The 19,138-nt window shown below is 42.6% G+C and overlaps 1 protein-coding gene across 1 annotated transcript in view; it reads left to right on the top strand.

Moving 5' to 3' along the window:
- The window catches only part of LOC146174874 (uncharacterized), a 40,306-nt gene extending 23,134 nt beyond the window's left edge, over nucleotides 1-17,172 (top strand). Inside the window, exons 5-6 of the mRNA XM_084585477.1 lie at nucleotides 5,193-5,376; nucleotides 15,769-17,172. Coding sequence (XP_084441603.1) covers nucleotides 5,193-5,376; nucleotides 15,769-17,172 — 1,588 coding nt within the window. The remainder of the gene's footprint in view (nucleotides 1-5,192; nucleotides 5,377-15,768) is intronic.
- The last annotated feature ends 1,966 nt before the right edge of the window (nucleotides 17,173-19,138 follow it).

The raw sequence follows: 19,138 nt of genomic DNA, 5'->3' as shown, positions 1-19,138 counted from the left end.
AAAGGCTTCTCCCCCAGAAGGGAAGCCTGCAACCAACACTCCTACCTCTCCCCAAACGTCCAAAGCCCCTGAGGCAATGGACACAACCCCTTCCTCGTCCACGCTGCAGCGGCGGCATAACTCCCTAGAAAGAAAACGGAGAGAAAAAACTCGTATAACAGGACCAGAAAAACCTGAAACCTAAATTCAGGTACTATCAAAAAAAAAATGGCGTTCCTCATACACTGGAACTGCCGAGGTCTCATAAACAACTACAACGATATAAAAGACATTTTACATTCATTTTCTCCTGTAGCCCTTTGCCTACAGGAAACTAACTTAGGACCACACCAAAACATTTTAAAAGGACACAACGTTTTTCGCTGCGACCGAAAAGAAGCAAATAGGTTATCTGGAGGTGTCGCTATTGGAGTGCAGAATGGAGTAGCAACACGTGAAATTAGCCTCAAAACCAAGATCGAAGCTGTTGCTGTCTCTATCATTCATTATAAAACAATAACTATATGCTCACTATATCTCCAACCGCACCTAACAGTAACCCTTCATGATCTGGAAGAGCTTTTAGAACAACTGCCAGAACCATATCTGGTTGTTGGAGATTTTAATGCGCACTCCACTTTTTGGAGAAGCGATCAGACAGACACTAGAGGTCGTATATTAGAGGATTTTATATTATACAATGATGTCTGCCTGCCAAATACAGGAAAGCATACATACTGCTCCCCAAGCACGGGGAAAATGAGCGTTTTAGATTTATCATTTAGCTCCCCATCAATTTTTACTGATTTTAAATGGGACGTCTTTGACAATCCTCTAGGAAGTGATCATTTGCCTGTCATTATCAGCCTAACACCCTCACCCTCCATCACTCTAAACAAACCCAAGCGGTGGAAGCTGCACCTTGCGAACTGGGCTCTATTCCAAACTGAAGCCAGCCTGGAAAATGTCTTTTCCGAAAAACTCAGTGTTGACGAGATAAATGAAAAATTTACGGCCTGCATCATTGACGCAGCACTTGTAGCTATACCACAGTCTTCAGGAGTGGTACTGAAAAATCGCAAAGTCTGGTATTCTCAGGAGTGCAGAGATGCAAAGAAGAAAAAAAACAAAGCTTGGGGAACCTTTCGCAGGTACCCTACAAACGAAAACCTCGTAAAATTCAAACAGGCGAAAGCTAGGGCACGGTACATCCGCCGAAACGCTGAGAAGGCTTCTTGGCAAAAATACATATCATGAATAAATAGCTCAATCACATAAAAAAAAATGTGGGAGCTTGTTCACAAACTGGATGGCAACTTCTCCCCGTACACAGTCCCCTTTCTAACATCTCCTGGCACCCAAACAAACTTACAGGAACAGGCAGATATTCTAGGCGATCATTTTTCTGCAATTTCAAGCTCACTACACTACCCAAAATCTTTTATAACATACAAAAACAAGGCTGAAGAACAAAAACTGCCAACAAGTGGAAGTACTAATGAAACATATAACAAGTTAATAACACTACAAGAAATGAACACTGTTCTATCTGCCGGCAAGAAGACTGCACCTGGCCCAGATCAAATTCACTATCAGATGCTTGCACATCTTTCTACACCTGCATTAGAAGCACGTCTGAAATTTTTCAACAAAGTATTGGTATCCGGGAGTATTCCTGAGGCCTGGAAAAAAGCTATTATTGTGCCTTTCCTGAAACCAGGAAAGCCACCAACGGCCCCCAGCAGTTATAGACCCATAGCTCTCACAAGTTGCCTAGCAAAGTCTTTTGAAAGTGTTCTTAATACCAGATTAGCCTTTGTCCTTCATTCCCAAGAACTTCTAGACATACACCAATGTTTGTTCAAAACAGCATGTTCTACCACGGACCATCTAGTCCGCCTTGAAAACACTGTTCGTGAAGCATTTATTCACAAACAGCATTGCCTTGCCATCTTCTTTGATATGGAAAAGGCGTATGATACTACATGGAGGTTTGGCATCCTCCGTGACCTAGCATATTTAGGCATACGTGGTAGGATGTTAAACTGTCTAAAGGATTTCTTGTCAAATCGCTCATTCCGTGTGCGTTTGGGCTCAACCTTTTCAAAGAACTTTGTACAGGAGAATGGCGTACCACAGGGATGCGTCTTAAGCACAACTCTATAGTAAAAATGAATTCCATAAGCACAGTTATCCCGAAATCCGTAATGTATTCAGCTTATGTTGACGATCTACAGATTGCATACACATCCTCTAACGTATCTACATGTGAGAGACAGGTGCAGTTGACCATAAATAAACTAGCAGCATCGGCAGACACAAACGGATTTCAGTTTTCTCCTCAAAAAACAGTGGCTCTCCTATTCTCTCTCAAACGAGGCTTACAAACAGATCTTACACTACACCTGAACAAAACGAAATTACCGGTGAAAAACGAACACAAATTTCTAGGCGTAACTTTTGACAAAAAACTCACCTTTCTTCCTCATATAAATGTCCTGAAGAAAAAGGCTTCCAAATCTCTAAACATACTAAAAGTTCTTTCCCGTAAACACTGGGGCGCTGACAGGACATGCCTTAAACACATTTACAGATCTGTCGTACGCTCCACCTTAGACTATGGCTGCATAGTGTATGGGTCAGCTAGACCATCATATTTAAAAAAACTAGACCCGGTACATAACACAGGACTTCGACTCTCATGTGGAGCATACCGAACTTCTCCTATATCCAGTCTGCTTGTGGAAACAAACGAACCTCCTCTTGAAATCAGAAGAACTTCACTTACATGTGCCTATATATTTAAAATCAGATCTCTGCCAAAGCATATCTGCTATTCTCTAGTAACTAAATGCCCTTCTAGAACACTATTCACCAACAAACCCAATGCAGTGAGACCACTGCTCCTAAGATTTGAGCAAATGTGTCAAGAGGTTGAGCTACTGGATTGTTTACCTAGCATTGCCAAAAGACCTAACCCTCTGCCTCCTTGGTACCTGGTCCCTGCAGTTTGCGACCTCTCTCTTACACAGTTCCAAAAAACAATAACCCCACAAGAGCACATCATACAAGAATTCCTTCAGCTGAAAGAAAAATACAGTAACTTCACAGACTTTTACACGGATGGCTCGAAAACAGATCATTATGTCGGAAGCGCAGTTGTTCAAGGCGAATGGGAGGAAATAATGAGACTTCCACAGTGCGCGTCCATCTTTACTGCTGAATGCTATGCTGTCTCTGTTTCCATAGAGAAAATAATGAAAGAAAACCTCAGGAGAAGTATTATTTACACAGATTCCCTAAGTGTAGTCACAGCCCTTCACACAAGAAATGCAGTTATACCAATACTTGGAAACATCATACACAGCATAGCAACACTTACAGATGAAGGACGAAGCATAAAAATTTGCTGGGTACCCAGTCATGTAGGAATACGAGGTAATGAAAAAGCAGATATGTGCGCTGCCAAAGCTCGAAACAAGAAAATAGAAGAAGTGCAGATACCATCTCAAGACTGCATGAAATTGGTACAGAGTAGACTGATACAAAAATGGCAGTCCACTTGGAACACTGAAACAAATAACAAACTACACCTCATAAAGCTTGTAATAGAAGAGTGGAAATCGAGCACCCACCTTGAACGTTCCAAAGAAGTGGCTCTATGCCGTCTTCGCATAGGACACACACATTTAACACATAGTTTCATTTTAACTAAACAGGATAAGCCCCTGTGTGATTCATGCGGACACGAGCTAACAGTCATCCACATTTTAATCTCATGCAGACAACTTGAACAACTGAGGAAAAAACATTTTACACATTTTTACAAACAACACATTCCTCTTCATCTAGCTTTGCTTTTAGGTGAAAATGCGCTTGTTGATTTGCCCTGTGTTTTCAGGTTTTTAATAGAAGCAAACGTCCTAAACAGAATGTAAGTTTAAATTACATAAATACAACACTCTTAACCATGAAATTGGCGCATGATAGCCTAAGTTGCTTATGCGCCACTAAACCCAACACAACACAACACACAATAACGTTCACTCAAACCAGGTTTTGGCACACAATTGTGGCGGGCGAAAGGAATATTACGTTAGAATTTTTGTATTTCGCGAGATTGCTTTGGAGTTCAGGAAAAAAGCTAACTAGCACGTACGGGGCTTTCTTTATCAGAAATAAAACGAATAAGGGTTTCAGACTGTACCCTTCAGTTTGCAAATAACATTTATTGTGTAAAAAAGATGTTTAGTAAATTTGAAAAAAATATCCTGTTAACTAATAAGATAATTCCAAAATAAAACGATTACACGTGGTGCGCAACACGATTGGCATCTTGGATGCAAGTGGTTTCACTGGCCTACGTCAAATGTTTTATTCTTTAACGTTTGGCTAAATTATGCTTCGGCACTCTGTTGAAGTTGTGCGCCAAAAAAGCATAACTAGTCTGTTAGTCAACATAAACACAATACTTAGTTAATTAGCATTGTAAACCTTTTAAACTGAATATGATCACTGATGCTAGTTAAGAATGGAGGCAAGAAAATTTATGCTTTACAGGTTGCGATTAGGGCGAGTTGGTGTGGATTCATATTAAAAAAAGAAAAGAGCACGAGGAAACAGAATGCCCGAAAAAAAAAACACACACACAATATAAGTGCTGGTTGTTTTTTTTTTTTTTTATCGGTGAGAGTGACAGAAAGATCAACGCTTACGTTCTGTACTTTTTCGAGAGTGCGGTTTCCCACCCCGCGAACTATTTTCTTCGAGTCTTTATATAGCTACGTTCTTCTAAAATATGACTGTACATATGCCATTGTATTTGGTGGGGCACTGAGACTTTTGGTCGGTGATTACACCGATGAGAATCAAGAGCGCTAGTGGAATCCTCCGGGAAGAAAGTTTGGTGTTATGACAGAAAATCGTATTAGAGTGAGAAACGCAAGGTGTGCTTTCGGCGGGCAGCTAGTGATACGGGGCTTCAAAACGACTTAATTCAACCATGTCAACATAAGGATGGTAATAAAAAAAAAATAGAACGCTTCGCATGATTCTGGACACATTCCAACATGCGTGCCAATGGGCGTTTTCAAAATCCCATAGAGATGAAGCATACGTATTCCGCCTTACCTCTCATTCACTTAAACTTGATATCTTAGCATTAGTCACTTAAACGGCTACTTTGCTACTGTAACCGTCTGCTTGTCTTTCAGATACTACCTGTCGTCGGAGCGGCCTTCCGGTGAAGACTACACAAGAGTCGTGGCTCGAGCTCTGGGACTACTAAAGCCCGACACGGATGTTCGCAAGCACGCTCAGAACGTGCACGACTTCGAGCGAAAGCTGGAGAAGTCCTTCGCGGGCCTCGTGCGTGATCACAAACAGCAGACAGTGCCCGTAAGAGTACTTCCTCGGAATACTTTCTAAGTTTATATTGCAAGTAAGGACAAAAGATTACAAAAAGAGATTATACCTCAAATAGCAGCAATAGCAGCCACAATAAGCGGAAATAGATATTTAAAGCGTCTTACCACTTCTCAGCCGTTTTGAAAACCCTGTGTTCAAGCCTATATCATCATAAATAGTGCATTTAGCCACTCTGGCGGCGAAATCTGCTTCCTTGACAATGCGCACTGAAACGACCTCGGGGAAGTTGAACCTCTGCCACTCCCTATACACGACGGATTGCGGAAACTGTCGTCGTGACCTTAAAAACTGTTATGATATCCTGAATTAGCAGCATTAGAAGCTTGGTTAGTCCCCAAAAGACGACATATCATCCTTTCGGACTAGTTGGTGCCAATAAGTTTGAATAGTCCAGGTTGAAAATAGGAACAAGGTCAAAGAAAGACAACCTGGCACATCTGACGATTTTTTGCGAATGTAAGGCAAATTAAGGGGAAGCATCCCCCATTGTTTAAAAAGGCGCTCGTTCTCGCTGCCTAATATATAAAGTTTCAACGTTCAGCGGTGTGTCGCTTTTCCTTCGAACATCAGCATCTATACTTTCAAGCCCGTATAACCAAAACCTAGAGAAATGCGCATGAAGCATCGCCCCGAACTCTAGAATGTACCGATTAATAAAAAGAAAATTCCTGTTTTTATTCACACGGTACTTTTCGCTGGCAGTGAAAAAAAAATCCACTAATTGAGGGCGTCCATAACAGCCGTTTTTAAATGTTTGTGAAAACTCGGTTGGCGGCATAACCTCCGCGCACGAAAACGCTTCCACTCCTTCGTGACTCACGGCAGCTCAGTTTAATGGGGGATAACTATTACAGCGCCAATTTTCTTGCTGTCCCACATCGATTCGTGAAATCTCCTCTCCAAAGCAGCTTATAGCATTAATAACGACGTGTGTTAGCTAATATTTTATTTTCTTGTGCACGAAGCCTGCGTAAAATTTACAGGGAATGGGTAAAAGGGGAAGTTTTCGTTCTCTTTAAAGCCAGAAACATGCATGCAGTCAAAAAAATTAACGCCCAAGCTCTAGTACGCTAGAACGAGTACCCTCACTTCTGTAAAAAGAGAACACAAGAGCGCACTTTTGGCATCTTAGCTTTAAAGGCTCCGTTAACCAGTGAATCTAACGTCCCCGTTGTCGGCGCTGTGAGCGAAAAATCAAAAGCACTGCTCTGCCAGGTGGTAGATATGCAGCAGACGCGGCCAGACAATGCTCTGTCTTAGGGTTGGATGACGCCACTTTACGATGTGAGATGGCTTACACGGCTGAAGCTTTCTACTATAGGGTTTCTTATTTCGAATGAGTAGTTGAGGGGATCTAAACTTCCGACATTCTTGCTTTTCGAGTCACATATGCCACGCCTAGAAGAAACAGGCACGTTCGTACGTCTATCTATGTTAAACGGAGTTTTGTATCTAAGCCGGTTGGTCTTTCATCTATTGTGGTGGGCTACGCCTTCATGCTAAAAGGTATATGTAAGATAATAGAGGAACAGATTAAAGGATTAGTGGTTAAAGAATCCGCAAAGTGTATGTACGCGAACAGTGATCCGCAAGAGAAACCGCAGACCGCAGCTGTTAAGCTGCCGTGTATATAGTCCTTAAGGGCGGAGCTTCTGTCCCCACCCGCGATATTTTGCACACAAATTCGCGCTCTTTAATATTTTTTTGTGAATATGCCTCATGTTACCCTATAAGAAAGCAGTATTTAGCCGTGCAGTCGAGGATATCTAAATAAATAGTTTGGAAATGTCCTCACAGGCGCAGGAGACTCTACGCTCACATTTTTGTTAGGAGGCCGCTTCTAACGCAGCGGCCGTAGATTGAGCGAATCAAACGCAATCTTACAAGAATGGCGATTATAATTAAACAGCTATTTCTGACAACGCTTGCTAAGAAGGGTGAGTGCGCATAGGCCTCTGAATTATTTAAGAATATTTAGCGCGAAAGCGTTAAAGACCCCGTTTTCCGTAAACTCTGACGTCAAAGTTGACGTCGGCTTTGTCGTCGTTGTCGATGTAGTGATCGAAGTATTACGGGAATGGTTCTAGCAGGCGGTAGCTGACAGGTTGCATGGCCGAGCCCAGATTAATGGAAAGGTTGTGTGTTGCAAAGGTACCACATGCTGCCACAAAGTTGGGAATAGCGACCATCTAGGATTGGTCACTTCCGATGTGACGGCTGGATAGAAATCAATATTCCTGGGCTGCTGAATGCTCCGGTAGCCTACGTCGGCACATACTCACAGGCTTTAAATCTATACCTGGCGACGGCTTACGGCCGGCATACATGGATAGCGAGATAGTGTAGGTGTCTATACTAGTACAAATGTGACCGATGTACACAATTCTGGGATTGGCAATAAGTGAGCAGGAAAAGAAACTAAAAGTACGCGAACATGAACCCAAAAGAGGTGACGCAGACCTGCGCCTCTAGGGTTGTTGTTTGATACCGTCAAGGTCAGAACTCTAATGTCCCCTGTAATTTCTGGAGAAGAGTGATATGACAAATTTGTCTTCGTCAATAAAATAGAGGCAGCGATATCTCATTCATTGTTCTCTGAAATGTACGACTCCCGAATTACAAATTTAATCCTCTGACGCCTAAAAGACTGTAAACGTAGACTGCGGTCCAAATAAATAGATAGTCTATGACACGAAATGAGCATTGTACCACGATTCATATCAGTGCCACTTGTTCAAGTTCTTGAAATTTATTTTGTTATAATAAATAAAAATTAAAGACCTTCAAAACAAGACCGCGCTTCATATTTTGAAAACGATAAATCTTGACCCCTAAAGAACAAAAAATTAGGAAGGACATAGACTGCACTAAAATACCATTTAATGTCTGTGTGGTTGGTGTCTAGGCTTTTGTTGATGCTACGCGCAGGCAGAATAAATGAATGAATGAAACTTTATTTCCACCGAAAAGGAGCCCTTCATCTCCCGCCCCCGGCACGAAGAGATATACGCTCTTGATTGACACGAGGAGAGAAATAAATTTTGTGTAACAATATTTCACAAAACGTAACATTGTTTAGAGCGCTTTAGAATGAAAAAGCTTACGGTCTCATCAAAAAATGGGTCGTCAAAGGCAAGGCCCACAACTCGAGTAAGGCTGCATAGCAAGCCTCGTCATCTGGACTAGGCCACAAGCGATAATGCGTATGCGAGCAATAGTTGAGCAGGAGCAAAGGAAGATACGACTTCATCAGTTAAATTATCTAAATGCAAAATGCACGACAAAGCGAAGAGGCTTCCGCGTGCTATGCGATGTCAGCGACCTTTAATGATCACCAGGAGGTCGAAATTGATCCGTAGCCCTCCAGTATGGCGCCTCTTACTCGATATCCACATTCCCTCCTACCCTACTCTCTTCTCTTATACGGCGCGCGTTAGATGTTGACAGATACTGTACTTTTCCTTTCCTGTGGACCAGTTATTATTGCTATTATTAACTCAAAATCACACCTTACTCCTATGCACGGCACCACTAGTGGCTCACAAACAGGCCTTTCTAGTCCGTCTAACACACGCAAGAAAGGTTATCAGTTCAGTTCAGTCGTTCAGTCGTGTCCGACTCTTCGTGACCCTATTGACCATGTCACGCCACGCTTTCCGGTCTCTCACTATCTTCCTAACATCACATAACTTCATCTGCAGTGCCTCGAGGATGCCATCTAACCATCGCGTTCGCTGCCTACCCTTTCTCCGGCGACCATCAACCTTTCCCAACATAAAATCTTTCTCCAGCGACTCCTCTCTTCTCGTGAGATGACCAAAGTAGTTGAGCTTTAACTTTGGAATTTGACCCTCCAATGAGCAGTCAGGGTTTATGGTCGACAATATCGACTGATTTCCAAGGAACTCTCACGAGTCTTCGCCAGCACCACAATTCAAACGCGTCAATTCTTCGGCGGTCAGCCTTTTTCACAGTCCAACTCTCGCATCCATACATCACAACTGGAAAGACCATAGCACGAGTTATACGGATCTTGGTTGGCAGACTAATGTCTCTGCTCTTTACTAGGCGGTCAAGGCTAACCATTGCTCTCTTTCCCAGAAGCAGGCGTCTCCTAATTTCATGGCTGCAGTCTCCTTCCGAGGTAATCTTGGAGCCCAAGAAGAGAAAATCTGTCACTGCTTCCACTTCTTGTCCCTTGATGCTCCAGGACTTGATAGGGCAAGACGCCATGATCTTTGTCTTTTTAATGTTTAGTTTAAGCCCAAACTTCTCACTCTCTTCTTGTACGCGCATCAGAAGTCTCTTGAGTTCCGCTTCACTTTCTGCAATTAAAGTGGTATCATCCGCATATCTAAGGTTGTTGATACGTTTTCCAGCAATCTTCACTCCAGCTGAAGACTCGTCCAGACCGGCCTTCCTCATGATGCACTCTGCATATAGGTTAAATAGGCAGGGCGACAGTATGCAGCCTTGCCTCACTCCTTTCTCAATCGGAAACCAATCAGTAAGACCATGCCCAGTTCTGACTGTGGCCTCTTGCCCTTCATACAGGTTCCTGAGGAGACAGATGAGGTGAATTGGAACTCCCATCTCTTGGAGAGCTTGCCACAATCTGCTGTGATCTACGCAGTCAAACGCTTTCGCATAATCAATAAAGCAGAAGTAGATGGGTTTCTGGAACTCTCTTGCTTTTTCCATGATCCAGCGAAGGTTGGCAACTTGGTCTCTAGTTCCTCTGCCCTTGCGAAACCCAGCTTGCACGTCCGGAAGCTCCCGATCCACATACTGCTGCAGCCTACCTTGGAGGATTTTCAACATCACCTTGCTAGCATGCGAAATAAGCGCGATCGTGCGGTAGTTGGAACAATCCTTGGCACTGCCTTTCTTTGGAAGAAAGGTTATATATATATATATATATATATATATATATATATATATATATATATATATATATATATATATATATATATATATATATATATATATAAACGTTTTTTTTTTTCTTATGTTTGGTTGTTGGTATTTGACAAGAATTCTGATTATTGGGATAAAGAATATACGGAAAAACAACATCCCGACGATGGCAGGCGAACCCACGACCTTCGAATATCGTGTCCAGTGCTCTTCCAACTGAGCTACGTATATATATATATATATATATATATATATATATTATACATAATTTGGCCTGTAAAGTCTTGTCATTAGATTTGCTTTTAAATTGAGGTAAGAAAAGTGCGGCCGTACTGCTGGCGGCGCCATTTTGATTGATGGCGGACTGCATGAGAATAGAGGAATATTTGAGCACTTCAAAAACCGCGCTAGGGAAATGCCAAAGCGTGCGAATTGTAGCGGCTGCTGCAGCATTAGACATATCAATATTTTTAATTTTTTATTTTTCTTTGTATTTTAGTTTTAGTGTTAACTATTTGAAATTTTTATATATCTTTTATCCATTTTGTTGATAATTTGATTTCTCATAACTTTTATTCCTCTAAAAGCTCTTCAGTTTCCTTACGCTAGACAGAGATAATTATGAACGCGTTCTGAGGAAGTCGGTGGTAGCGCAGTGCTTAGGTGAGCTTGCCTGGAACGCGCAACCAATGATGCTTTTTTCTTGGCGTTGGCACGATGTTTTTGCTAAGTGTAGTGTCTATTCATGACGACATGCTCTGGTGGCAGGCTTTGGTGAGACGCCTTTACGACACTCTTCGATAATGCCACTTACTAGGCAAGAAGTGCTTTCGTATTAATAAACTGAAATATAATACCGGCGAACAAAGCGTTACTATACCAAGTCCATGCATCGTATTTTCTTTGAGTTAGCCACGATGGGCTCTTTGAAGAGTTTAGGAATTCTGATCTTCAACTTGGCAGGATAGGCAACTTGATCCCATTCTTTCTGCATTGCTCAGGATACGCAAAATCAAGTAATTGGTTAAAAAAGAAGACGTAACGAAAACCATTAACACGCCTTTATTTCTTACAACACTTAATTTACGCTTGAGTTAGAGTTCAATCATCTAAAACTTTTTTGTAAAAATAACGTTACGAATGGCCAAATGGATGAATTCACACCTGTCGGCTTCGTGCTATTGAGAAATGTTGGAAGTATAGCGAGGAATCATTTCCACGAATACACATTAAATATTGTAGAAGCAGGTCCCAAAGTCAAAGACTGACGGAGGACCTCCAGATGTGCACATATCGCACCTAGAAGGCAGGTATATATCTCAAGTGCTTATCCTCAAGTACAAATTACGCAAAATAGAGCGGAAATTTGGGTGAGTTGACATGCATATTGAAAAGTTTGCGCGTGGACACAAAAACAAAATAGGAAAACAAAGACGTCTTCGCTTTCCCCTTTTGTTTTTGTGTCCACGCGCAAATGTTTCGATATGCATGCCAACCAACTCGATGAAAGACGTCTTTGTTTTCCTCTCTTGTCTCTGTGTCTACGCGTAAACTTTTCAGTATGCACATTACACATGTTCACGTGCGCACGTTCTTGAGCAGCATTCTTTAAACATTTGACCATTTCGTAAAGAACGTAACTTTCTTGCCTGTTTTGACGCAGTTCAAAAGTTTTTGTGCTTGCCACTTCAGTTTCGCGCAGCACTTAAGTGAAGGTCATGTCCCTGTCAAGCGGCTAAACGACGTTTTACTTTACGAACATGTTATCACTTCGCCAGCTAGGCGCATTGGTCCGCATATTTGTCAAATCAATGAAAAAAAAAAAAACGGGTAAGGTAATGCATGGTTTTCGAAATTCGAAGAGTCTCTGCCGTCATGAGGAACTCCTCCCTAATCACAGAGCATGCACGGGTTGTCCTAATACTCGAGTAGAGAGGCGGCACAAGGCTCTTCGGCAATGTCCGCTTCTTTAGGCGATCCACTTAGCAGAGCCTTCATTTCCCGGATTCCGGGAAGGTCCGCCTCTTCCGAGGAACTCTGCTTCTCCAGGTCAACGTGTCACGTTATATGATTTTCTCTGCTGTTTGTTAATATAGCGCCACCGTTTCCTAGTAGCGGACACTTCTCGATGGTCTGTCGCCGAGTGCTGAGGACTCATGGAAATCTCGCCACACGATTTATCATTTCCCAGCATTAAACCCTACGAGAAGCTAGCGATCTCACGTGTGCGTTGCATCAGTTTGCAGCATGCAGTGTCAGTTGCAGCATGCAGTGTCAGCTTTGAGAATCCAGGTATTAGGTGAAAAATAGCCCCAGTAATAATCCTAATCATTTGTATGGTTTAAAATAAGGGATGAGAACACCTTCTTGTCGCCATGGGTATTTCATGCACCGCAACTAGCTCATCGATCAGCTAAAATTCTGTCCAAAGTGGGAAGGCAATGGTTTCAAACAAAAAACAAATCTAAGCAAGAGCATGTTTTTAAGGCAAATTGATTATGAACGAAACATTTTCGCATATTGTAGAATGGTACATTATCCACTGATGACTGCTATGGGGGCTGGTTATTTCACACTATATTTTCCAAGGCGGGCATAGCATTTTTTCGTGCCATTATAACTACGAGGTGCGAGAGCAGGAAAATTTAATATCACTATAATCTGCGTATCAGTGGTGTAGAGAACTCTGATTAATATGTTCATAACTGGACATTAAATTATTTGATATTTGTCTCTCAATTAAAATTCACGTCTACGAAGGCTGGATTTCCATGCTGTGCACTCAGGTGTTTTGTGGTACTTCCCTTCTGTTCATCCAATTTGGAGTCTCAAGGGAGGATATTCAGGCTCAATGTGAAATTGGCTGAGCATAGGCGTCTCTTACGGAATGCTAACCTGAACACAACATATTGTAGCCAACTTGAAACTACATATTGTTCATCCTTATACCTGTGCGTTAGAGCATGTCTCCTGCTTCGAAATATACTGCACCGTTTGTGAATTTTTGTGCATGTTATGTAACCCCATTGGTTTACTAATCGATCGCATTTCTTAGTCCTACACAAGGGGCAATTTGCGCGGGCAGCGTCAAGACAACTAATCACGCGAAACTAGTGCAGTGACACAATGAGCTCATTTGTTTTTTATATTTAGCATAAAAAAAAAACCTGTAACGGTTGCGATCACGCGATAGAGGCCGCTGTTTCATGTGCCAGAGCTCAACATAATGCCTTGAGCTCTAAGGGAAAGCTCTGACTCAAACTTGAAGCCATGAGAATTGAGTCCACTTTTCCAAAGCGCAATTTTTGCTAACGTTTCCGTGAAAGACAGGTGAGAAGCATCTTAGTAAATGAGTGGTCAAACGAATTTGTATTTTGAGCAAATCTATAAACTGTTGGTATCAAGTTAGAAACTAGCTGCAACAGTACGTTTTGCTCACCTCAAGCGTTTGCTTACGGTGCGTGCATACGATATATCCCACGTTGGTTGTGAAAGCGAAACAAAAATAAAGCCTAGACAACAGCTTAGGGCAGACACACGAGCTCGTGTCCTTTGTTGTTGTCCGTGTTTTTTTTTTTTTGCTCTTTCATTATAAACATGGTTAACCAACTTGCCCAAACGCAGCCATTATTTAATAACATATGCCCAACTGCAGCGTCATCTTGCCTTGGAGTATGATTAGCTGCCAGGTTATTAGCGGGAATGGTTGGGTGTGAAAGTATGCGCTCTAGTAGAGCTCTACCAGCATAACTGATTTGCTGAAACAGCCTATAGTGTTGTGAATGTGGGGAGACGTCATGCTTACTTCCACAGTTCTATTATACTAGAACGGAGGGTCACCAGACGGCTGCACACACTATAAGTATCCGCTATAAAATTTCCGTCTCACTTAGTAGAACGTTAGCATTGCGGCAATAGCCAAAAAGTCAAAAAGCACCTAATCATAGGCACCGAAACGCAATTAGCCTCTCACGTTGAGCATAACCTCCTTCACCTACCGCACGTGACACGAAGCGCTACCAATACTGAAATTCATTTTTCAACAAATCAGCGCCTCGGCAGCTTCCAACTGACCCCTGAAAAGCAATGGCTATTTGAGCAAAGAACAGTGACCAGTAGCCTCGGGTGAATATATCTGAAAATGAGATAATAAATAATTCTTGTTGACGGCTTCAATCCTTCTGCGTGGGCGCTGGACGGGTGTGATATATACGCCTGGATTCTGCCTAAAACTAATCTTCCTTGTTTCAAGAAGCTGTTACGTCAACTCGTTGAGCAAAAGCAGTAATCGCTTCTTTGACTTGGGTGAGAGATTATCCTCACAGCCTCTTGGCATCTCTCGAACAACAAAACAAGAGTGACTTCCAAGGTGTTTTTCTCATGCTAAATTAAGGGTTCAGAGAAGATTCTGAAAATGTCTGAGGTTATGCCTTTTCGGTGGCCACTCCATTGCTAAAGCGTTGTATTTGCTTAAGGAAGTTAGTGTGATGGGTCGAAAGAGGTCAGTACGGAAAGGTCGCTTGAAGAGCCAAAGAAAAAGGTAGAAGAAGTAATTTTGGGCAATCGCCAAAGTACAGCGTCTCGGAACAATACCAAGAATTTATTATTAATATAGAAAAATAACGATTTTTGAAATTCTAGGCCGTATAGTGTGGTTCCTGGTGGTGAATGTTGCAATTATTCTTGATGCTACTAGGGTGCCATTCGCTGTGGCCACGACGGCCACGACAGCCTCGAAGTCACGAACACACATCCGGTGACAATCCCAAATCACATAAATGACATATCTGGGTTTTATATAAACGTCCAAAAATTCTGACGCATTTATTATGCACTCACCGTCATCATCTTTTGAAGCGGAAGCTTCACTTGTGAGCCAGCACAAGCCTTCAGCGTCGGTGTCGATGGGTGCCTGAAAGAGCGCCATCTTGGATCTCTGCTGTCAGGTGGGAGGGTGAAATTAGAATCGCCATGATATTTGAATTCAAGTTGCCCCTATGCCACGCAGGTACGCTCATAATGTTCATAACAGGCTTGAAAGTGGGTTCTGCGTAGAACGCCGGTAAACTTTGATGCGTTCAACAGAATGCTAGTTATGCTCGATGCAATGTCGCCCCTCCAAATCTTTCGCTCCACATTCGGTTCAGCAAGCTTGACCGCCTCTAATGTTTCTTTTTACTGAGGGCGTCATATTTGTTTGGAAGCCTAGTCTTGAAAACCAAGGCGCTCCTTTACAATATAAAATGTAATATAGGTTAAAGGCAGTGAGGTATATGCTTCTCATATCTTGACCACCACTTGCTATTATTTTACTTACTTTTGTCGTGAGCGAGCCATATGTTTGACACGTGTTGCAGTGGGTGAAGGTTTTACAAAGTGTGGGTATATAATTTCTCACTGCTGTACATTATCTCTCTACGAATTAAAACTCATGCGTTCTCGCAGGTGCCCCTTCAGAATACTTGGGAGGAATACCACTCTTTCTGGAAATGGGACGAGTACTTTGCCGCTCTCCTGCGTGATCGTAGAGACTTTCGTATGTCCCAGCTGATCGTCAGGCCGTCCGACATGCTTAAACGGCTCTCCACAGTAATAGGCGAGACCGACACACGCACCATCTTCGACTACCTCCGGTACCGTTTCTTGGCGTTCGTGGCTCCTTTCCTCTCCGAAGAGTTTCAGTTCCTCCTTTCCTTGGGCCATGCCCACCACCAAAACAATGTTCCGGCCAGGTCGCTTGCCTGCCTACACTCGATTGAGAACATCTACCCTTACGCCATGTGGTTCTTTGCTTCTGTGGCCAACCAGGAGAAAGTTGGAACCACAGTCTGGAACGAACAACAAAAGACATTACGTGCCCTGGTCTCAGCTAGCAAGAAAGTCCTCAAAAATCACCTAGTAACAGAAGGTTGGATGTTGCCGACCGAGCTTGAACATATCACCACGAAGCTCCACAACGTCGGTGTCCGCATTGAGTACCAGCTGGAAGCTGAGATGATAGAACTCATACGCTACTACACGCGGATGGCCATGCCATTGTCGAGTCAGTCGCCGTTTCAAGCATTTCTCACGTTGCAGCAATCGAGTAGCGAGCTGTATTGGGTATCCGGCGACGAGCAGCCTGATTTGGACACAAGAGCGAGTGTGAGCAGCCTTGTGCCTGGATACATGTACCATGATCACAACGAGAGCGTATGGGTCACGCCTGCAACTCTAGGATTACTGAGCACCATAAACGTGGCACCAGTATTCTTGATACCATCCGTCATGCCTTACGTCATTTTGGGCTTGATGGCGCCCATCTACTCGCCGTCGACAACTAGAGGGTACATGAGGCACCACGTAACAAGCACAAAGTTGACCAAAACACGGCTATGCCTGTTTGAACAGTACTACGCGGGCATGACAGATCTTGTCAAGGAAGATGTAGCTCTTGACGTGGGACTTTCCAGGTTCGTCGAGCACAACACTCTTGTTTCTTTGCTGTACGACGTATTTCTTATCTACAAGAACGTCACGACGTACATGACTGCGGGAGTGAGTGGAGTGGTAGACAACACGACAGACGTAGCACTTGACCAGATGTTTCTTACTGCCTGGGCACTCACGCAATGCGACCTATTGGCGCCCAGCTTTCAAGAGAACAGCGCATCATTATCTCCGAGCTATGCACGTCGACAGATGGTGGCACTAGCGAGCACAAGAGAGCGGACAATGATTCGCTTCATGGAAGTACCACCACGGCTCATGGTGGACATTTCTATGCAGAACTTCCCAAATTTCGGTAGCATCTTCGACTGTCCATTTGGCAGTGCCATGAATCCTGTCTTACGTTGCAAAATGCTATGATGTTTCAGTTGTTCCCTGCGTTAACGACAAAATCAGGTCCCGAATAATGGGGTAGGATAATGGCATTTCTGCCTAGTTTATCCTTTGAAGTGTACTTTTAAGTTTCCTCTTAAGTGTTTTTGGTACTTGATGTTGGTGTAGGCCGCTCGGTCTGCAAAGTGAGCCGTCATCACACTGATGGCGCAAGTCCATGAAATCTATTATGTATGTAGTAAAGCACCTATGTCAACCCTCTGGAGCGGCAGAGAATTTTTCCGAGTGAGAAAAGTTATTTTGAATTTGTTTCCAGCAGTGAATTGGACGGGCTCTTTTTGAACGATGTAGTTAGTACAGCTGGCAGCGCAGGAAGAAAACGGGCGCGAACTGAGAATTTGGCTCAGACGAAGCATTTATGTGGCTCAGACGAAGCATAGAGTGATAAGCGCTCAAAGTTGCTCCCTATACACATTCTCTAGATAATGCCAGCTCAGAACTGCAAAAAGAAACAGTCCCAATCAAGTTACTTCTGAAGTGTGTTATTTCCGACTGTGTTTTTCGCTGCCAGCATGCTTTCATCTGTGTATGTCGGTTTTGGTTTTCATGTACACTGATATGTAGGTGGCGATTAAAAAAGCAAAGTCTTTGTGTGACATTTACTGGTTCAGAGCGATTACCCGGAATATCCTAAAACAAGTGCCGTCTAACAGCATTCAGTTTCTAGCGCATCGTTTGGTAGTGGAAAATTATATCATGCAATGTATATATACATATATATTATTTATTTACAGTGATATGGCAGTGGGATAAGGTGAAGCCTACTAGCCCCAGGCACCAACGCTTTGTCCTCTTCTTCTCCCAGACGAGCACAATATCCTTCCTCGTGGTCAGTGACGTGACAATATATATATATATATATATATATATATATATATATATATATATATATATATATATAGAGAGAGAGAGAGAGAGAGAGAGAGAGAGTAAGTTCAGAGCAAGGCTTACCATTGTGTATATTGTAAACTTGATTTATACATGATGGCTCTAAGAACTAAACTATGCATCTCCCCCGTGCGAGGAGTATGATCAAATCCCGAAGTGACTGCTACCAAATGGATGCAGCGCTATTATTCCCTATTTACCTCGCAGGGTGTTGAGGTACTAGCTGCCTTTCAGTTGAATATTTACTATTAGGTTCCCTGCCTTACATTTGAAACCAAGGCACGAAAGATGCTTTTCATTCAGTTCTTAATTTTGGAAGCAACACTGTGGTAATGGCGAAAAAAATATAATTTGCGGAAATGAAACATTCTGGCCTTGAGCCGACATCAGGCATAAGGTTATCCCATTTTATTTTACTTAACAAGAGAATCTTAGTAAAAAAAAACTAAACTTCTCCCTTTACTGCAGCCAAGGCTACATTAAATGGCGGTTGGCTGTGGTGGCCGTGCGCCTAAATATTGTGGCTGTCATATATGCGTCAATGATCATTAACCCTAATTGTCTGCAGTAGATCTCGAGATTCTTTTCAATTTATGGATGCTTTATCATAATGCCCTTATGAAACTTACATACGAAGAGCACATGTATGACATAGAATTTCTGTAGCGAGATTCTTGTGCAGTGATATTAATTATGAGTGTATTCTAATTTTACTTCAAACAGAGGACACAAAAGATATAGTTAAAATAACTAATTATGGTAAAGTTGTTTACTAAACTATTTTTTGCTTGAGATATTCTTCACTGTGTGTGCATCTACCTCCCATGCACAATGTAGATCCAAAAAAGACCATTGCACTGAAGTGTCAAGTGATGGCCAGTGTGCCGTGCTCCCTTTCCGGGTGCTTATCGACGTTCTCTTTCTAGCCTCGTGGAAATCAATGGTTACCAGTAGATTTTTACAGTCCAGTGTTGCACAATGTTCTACGTTTTGCGTACCGGCTGGCACTTATTAGTGAGCCCTAAGCGATCGTTCCTGGGTCATA

This window comes from Amblyomma maculatum, chromosome 11 (genome assembly GCF_055883805.1).
Source record: "Amblyomma maculatum isolate TAMU_Amacu chromosome 11, ASM5588380v1, whole genome shotgun sequence".
NCBI classification, from domain to species: Eukaryota; Metazoa; Arthropoda; class Arachnida; order Ixodida; family Ixodidae; genus Amblyomma; species Amblyomma maculatum.
The sequence above is the reverse complement of the archived record's forward strand: the minus strand, read 5'-3'. Positions and strand labels throughout refer to the sequence as shown.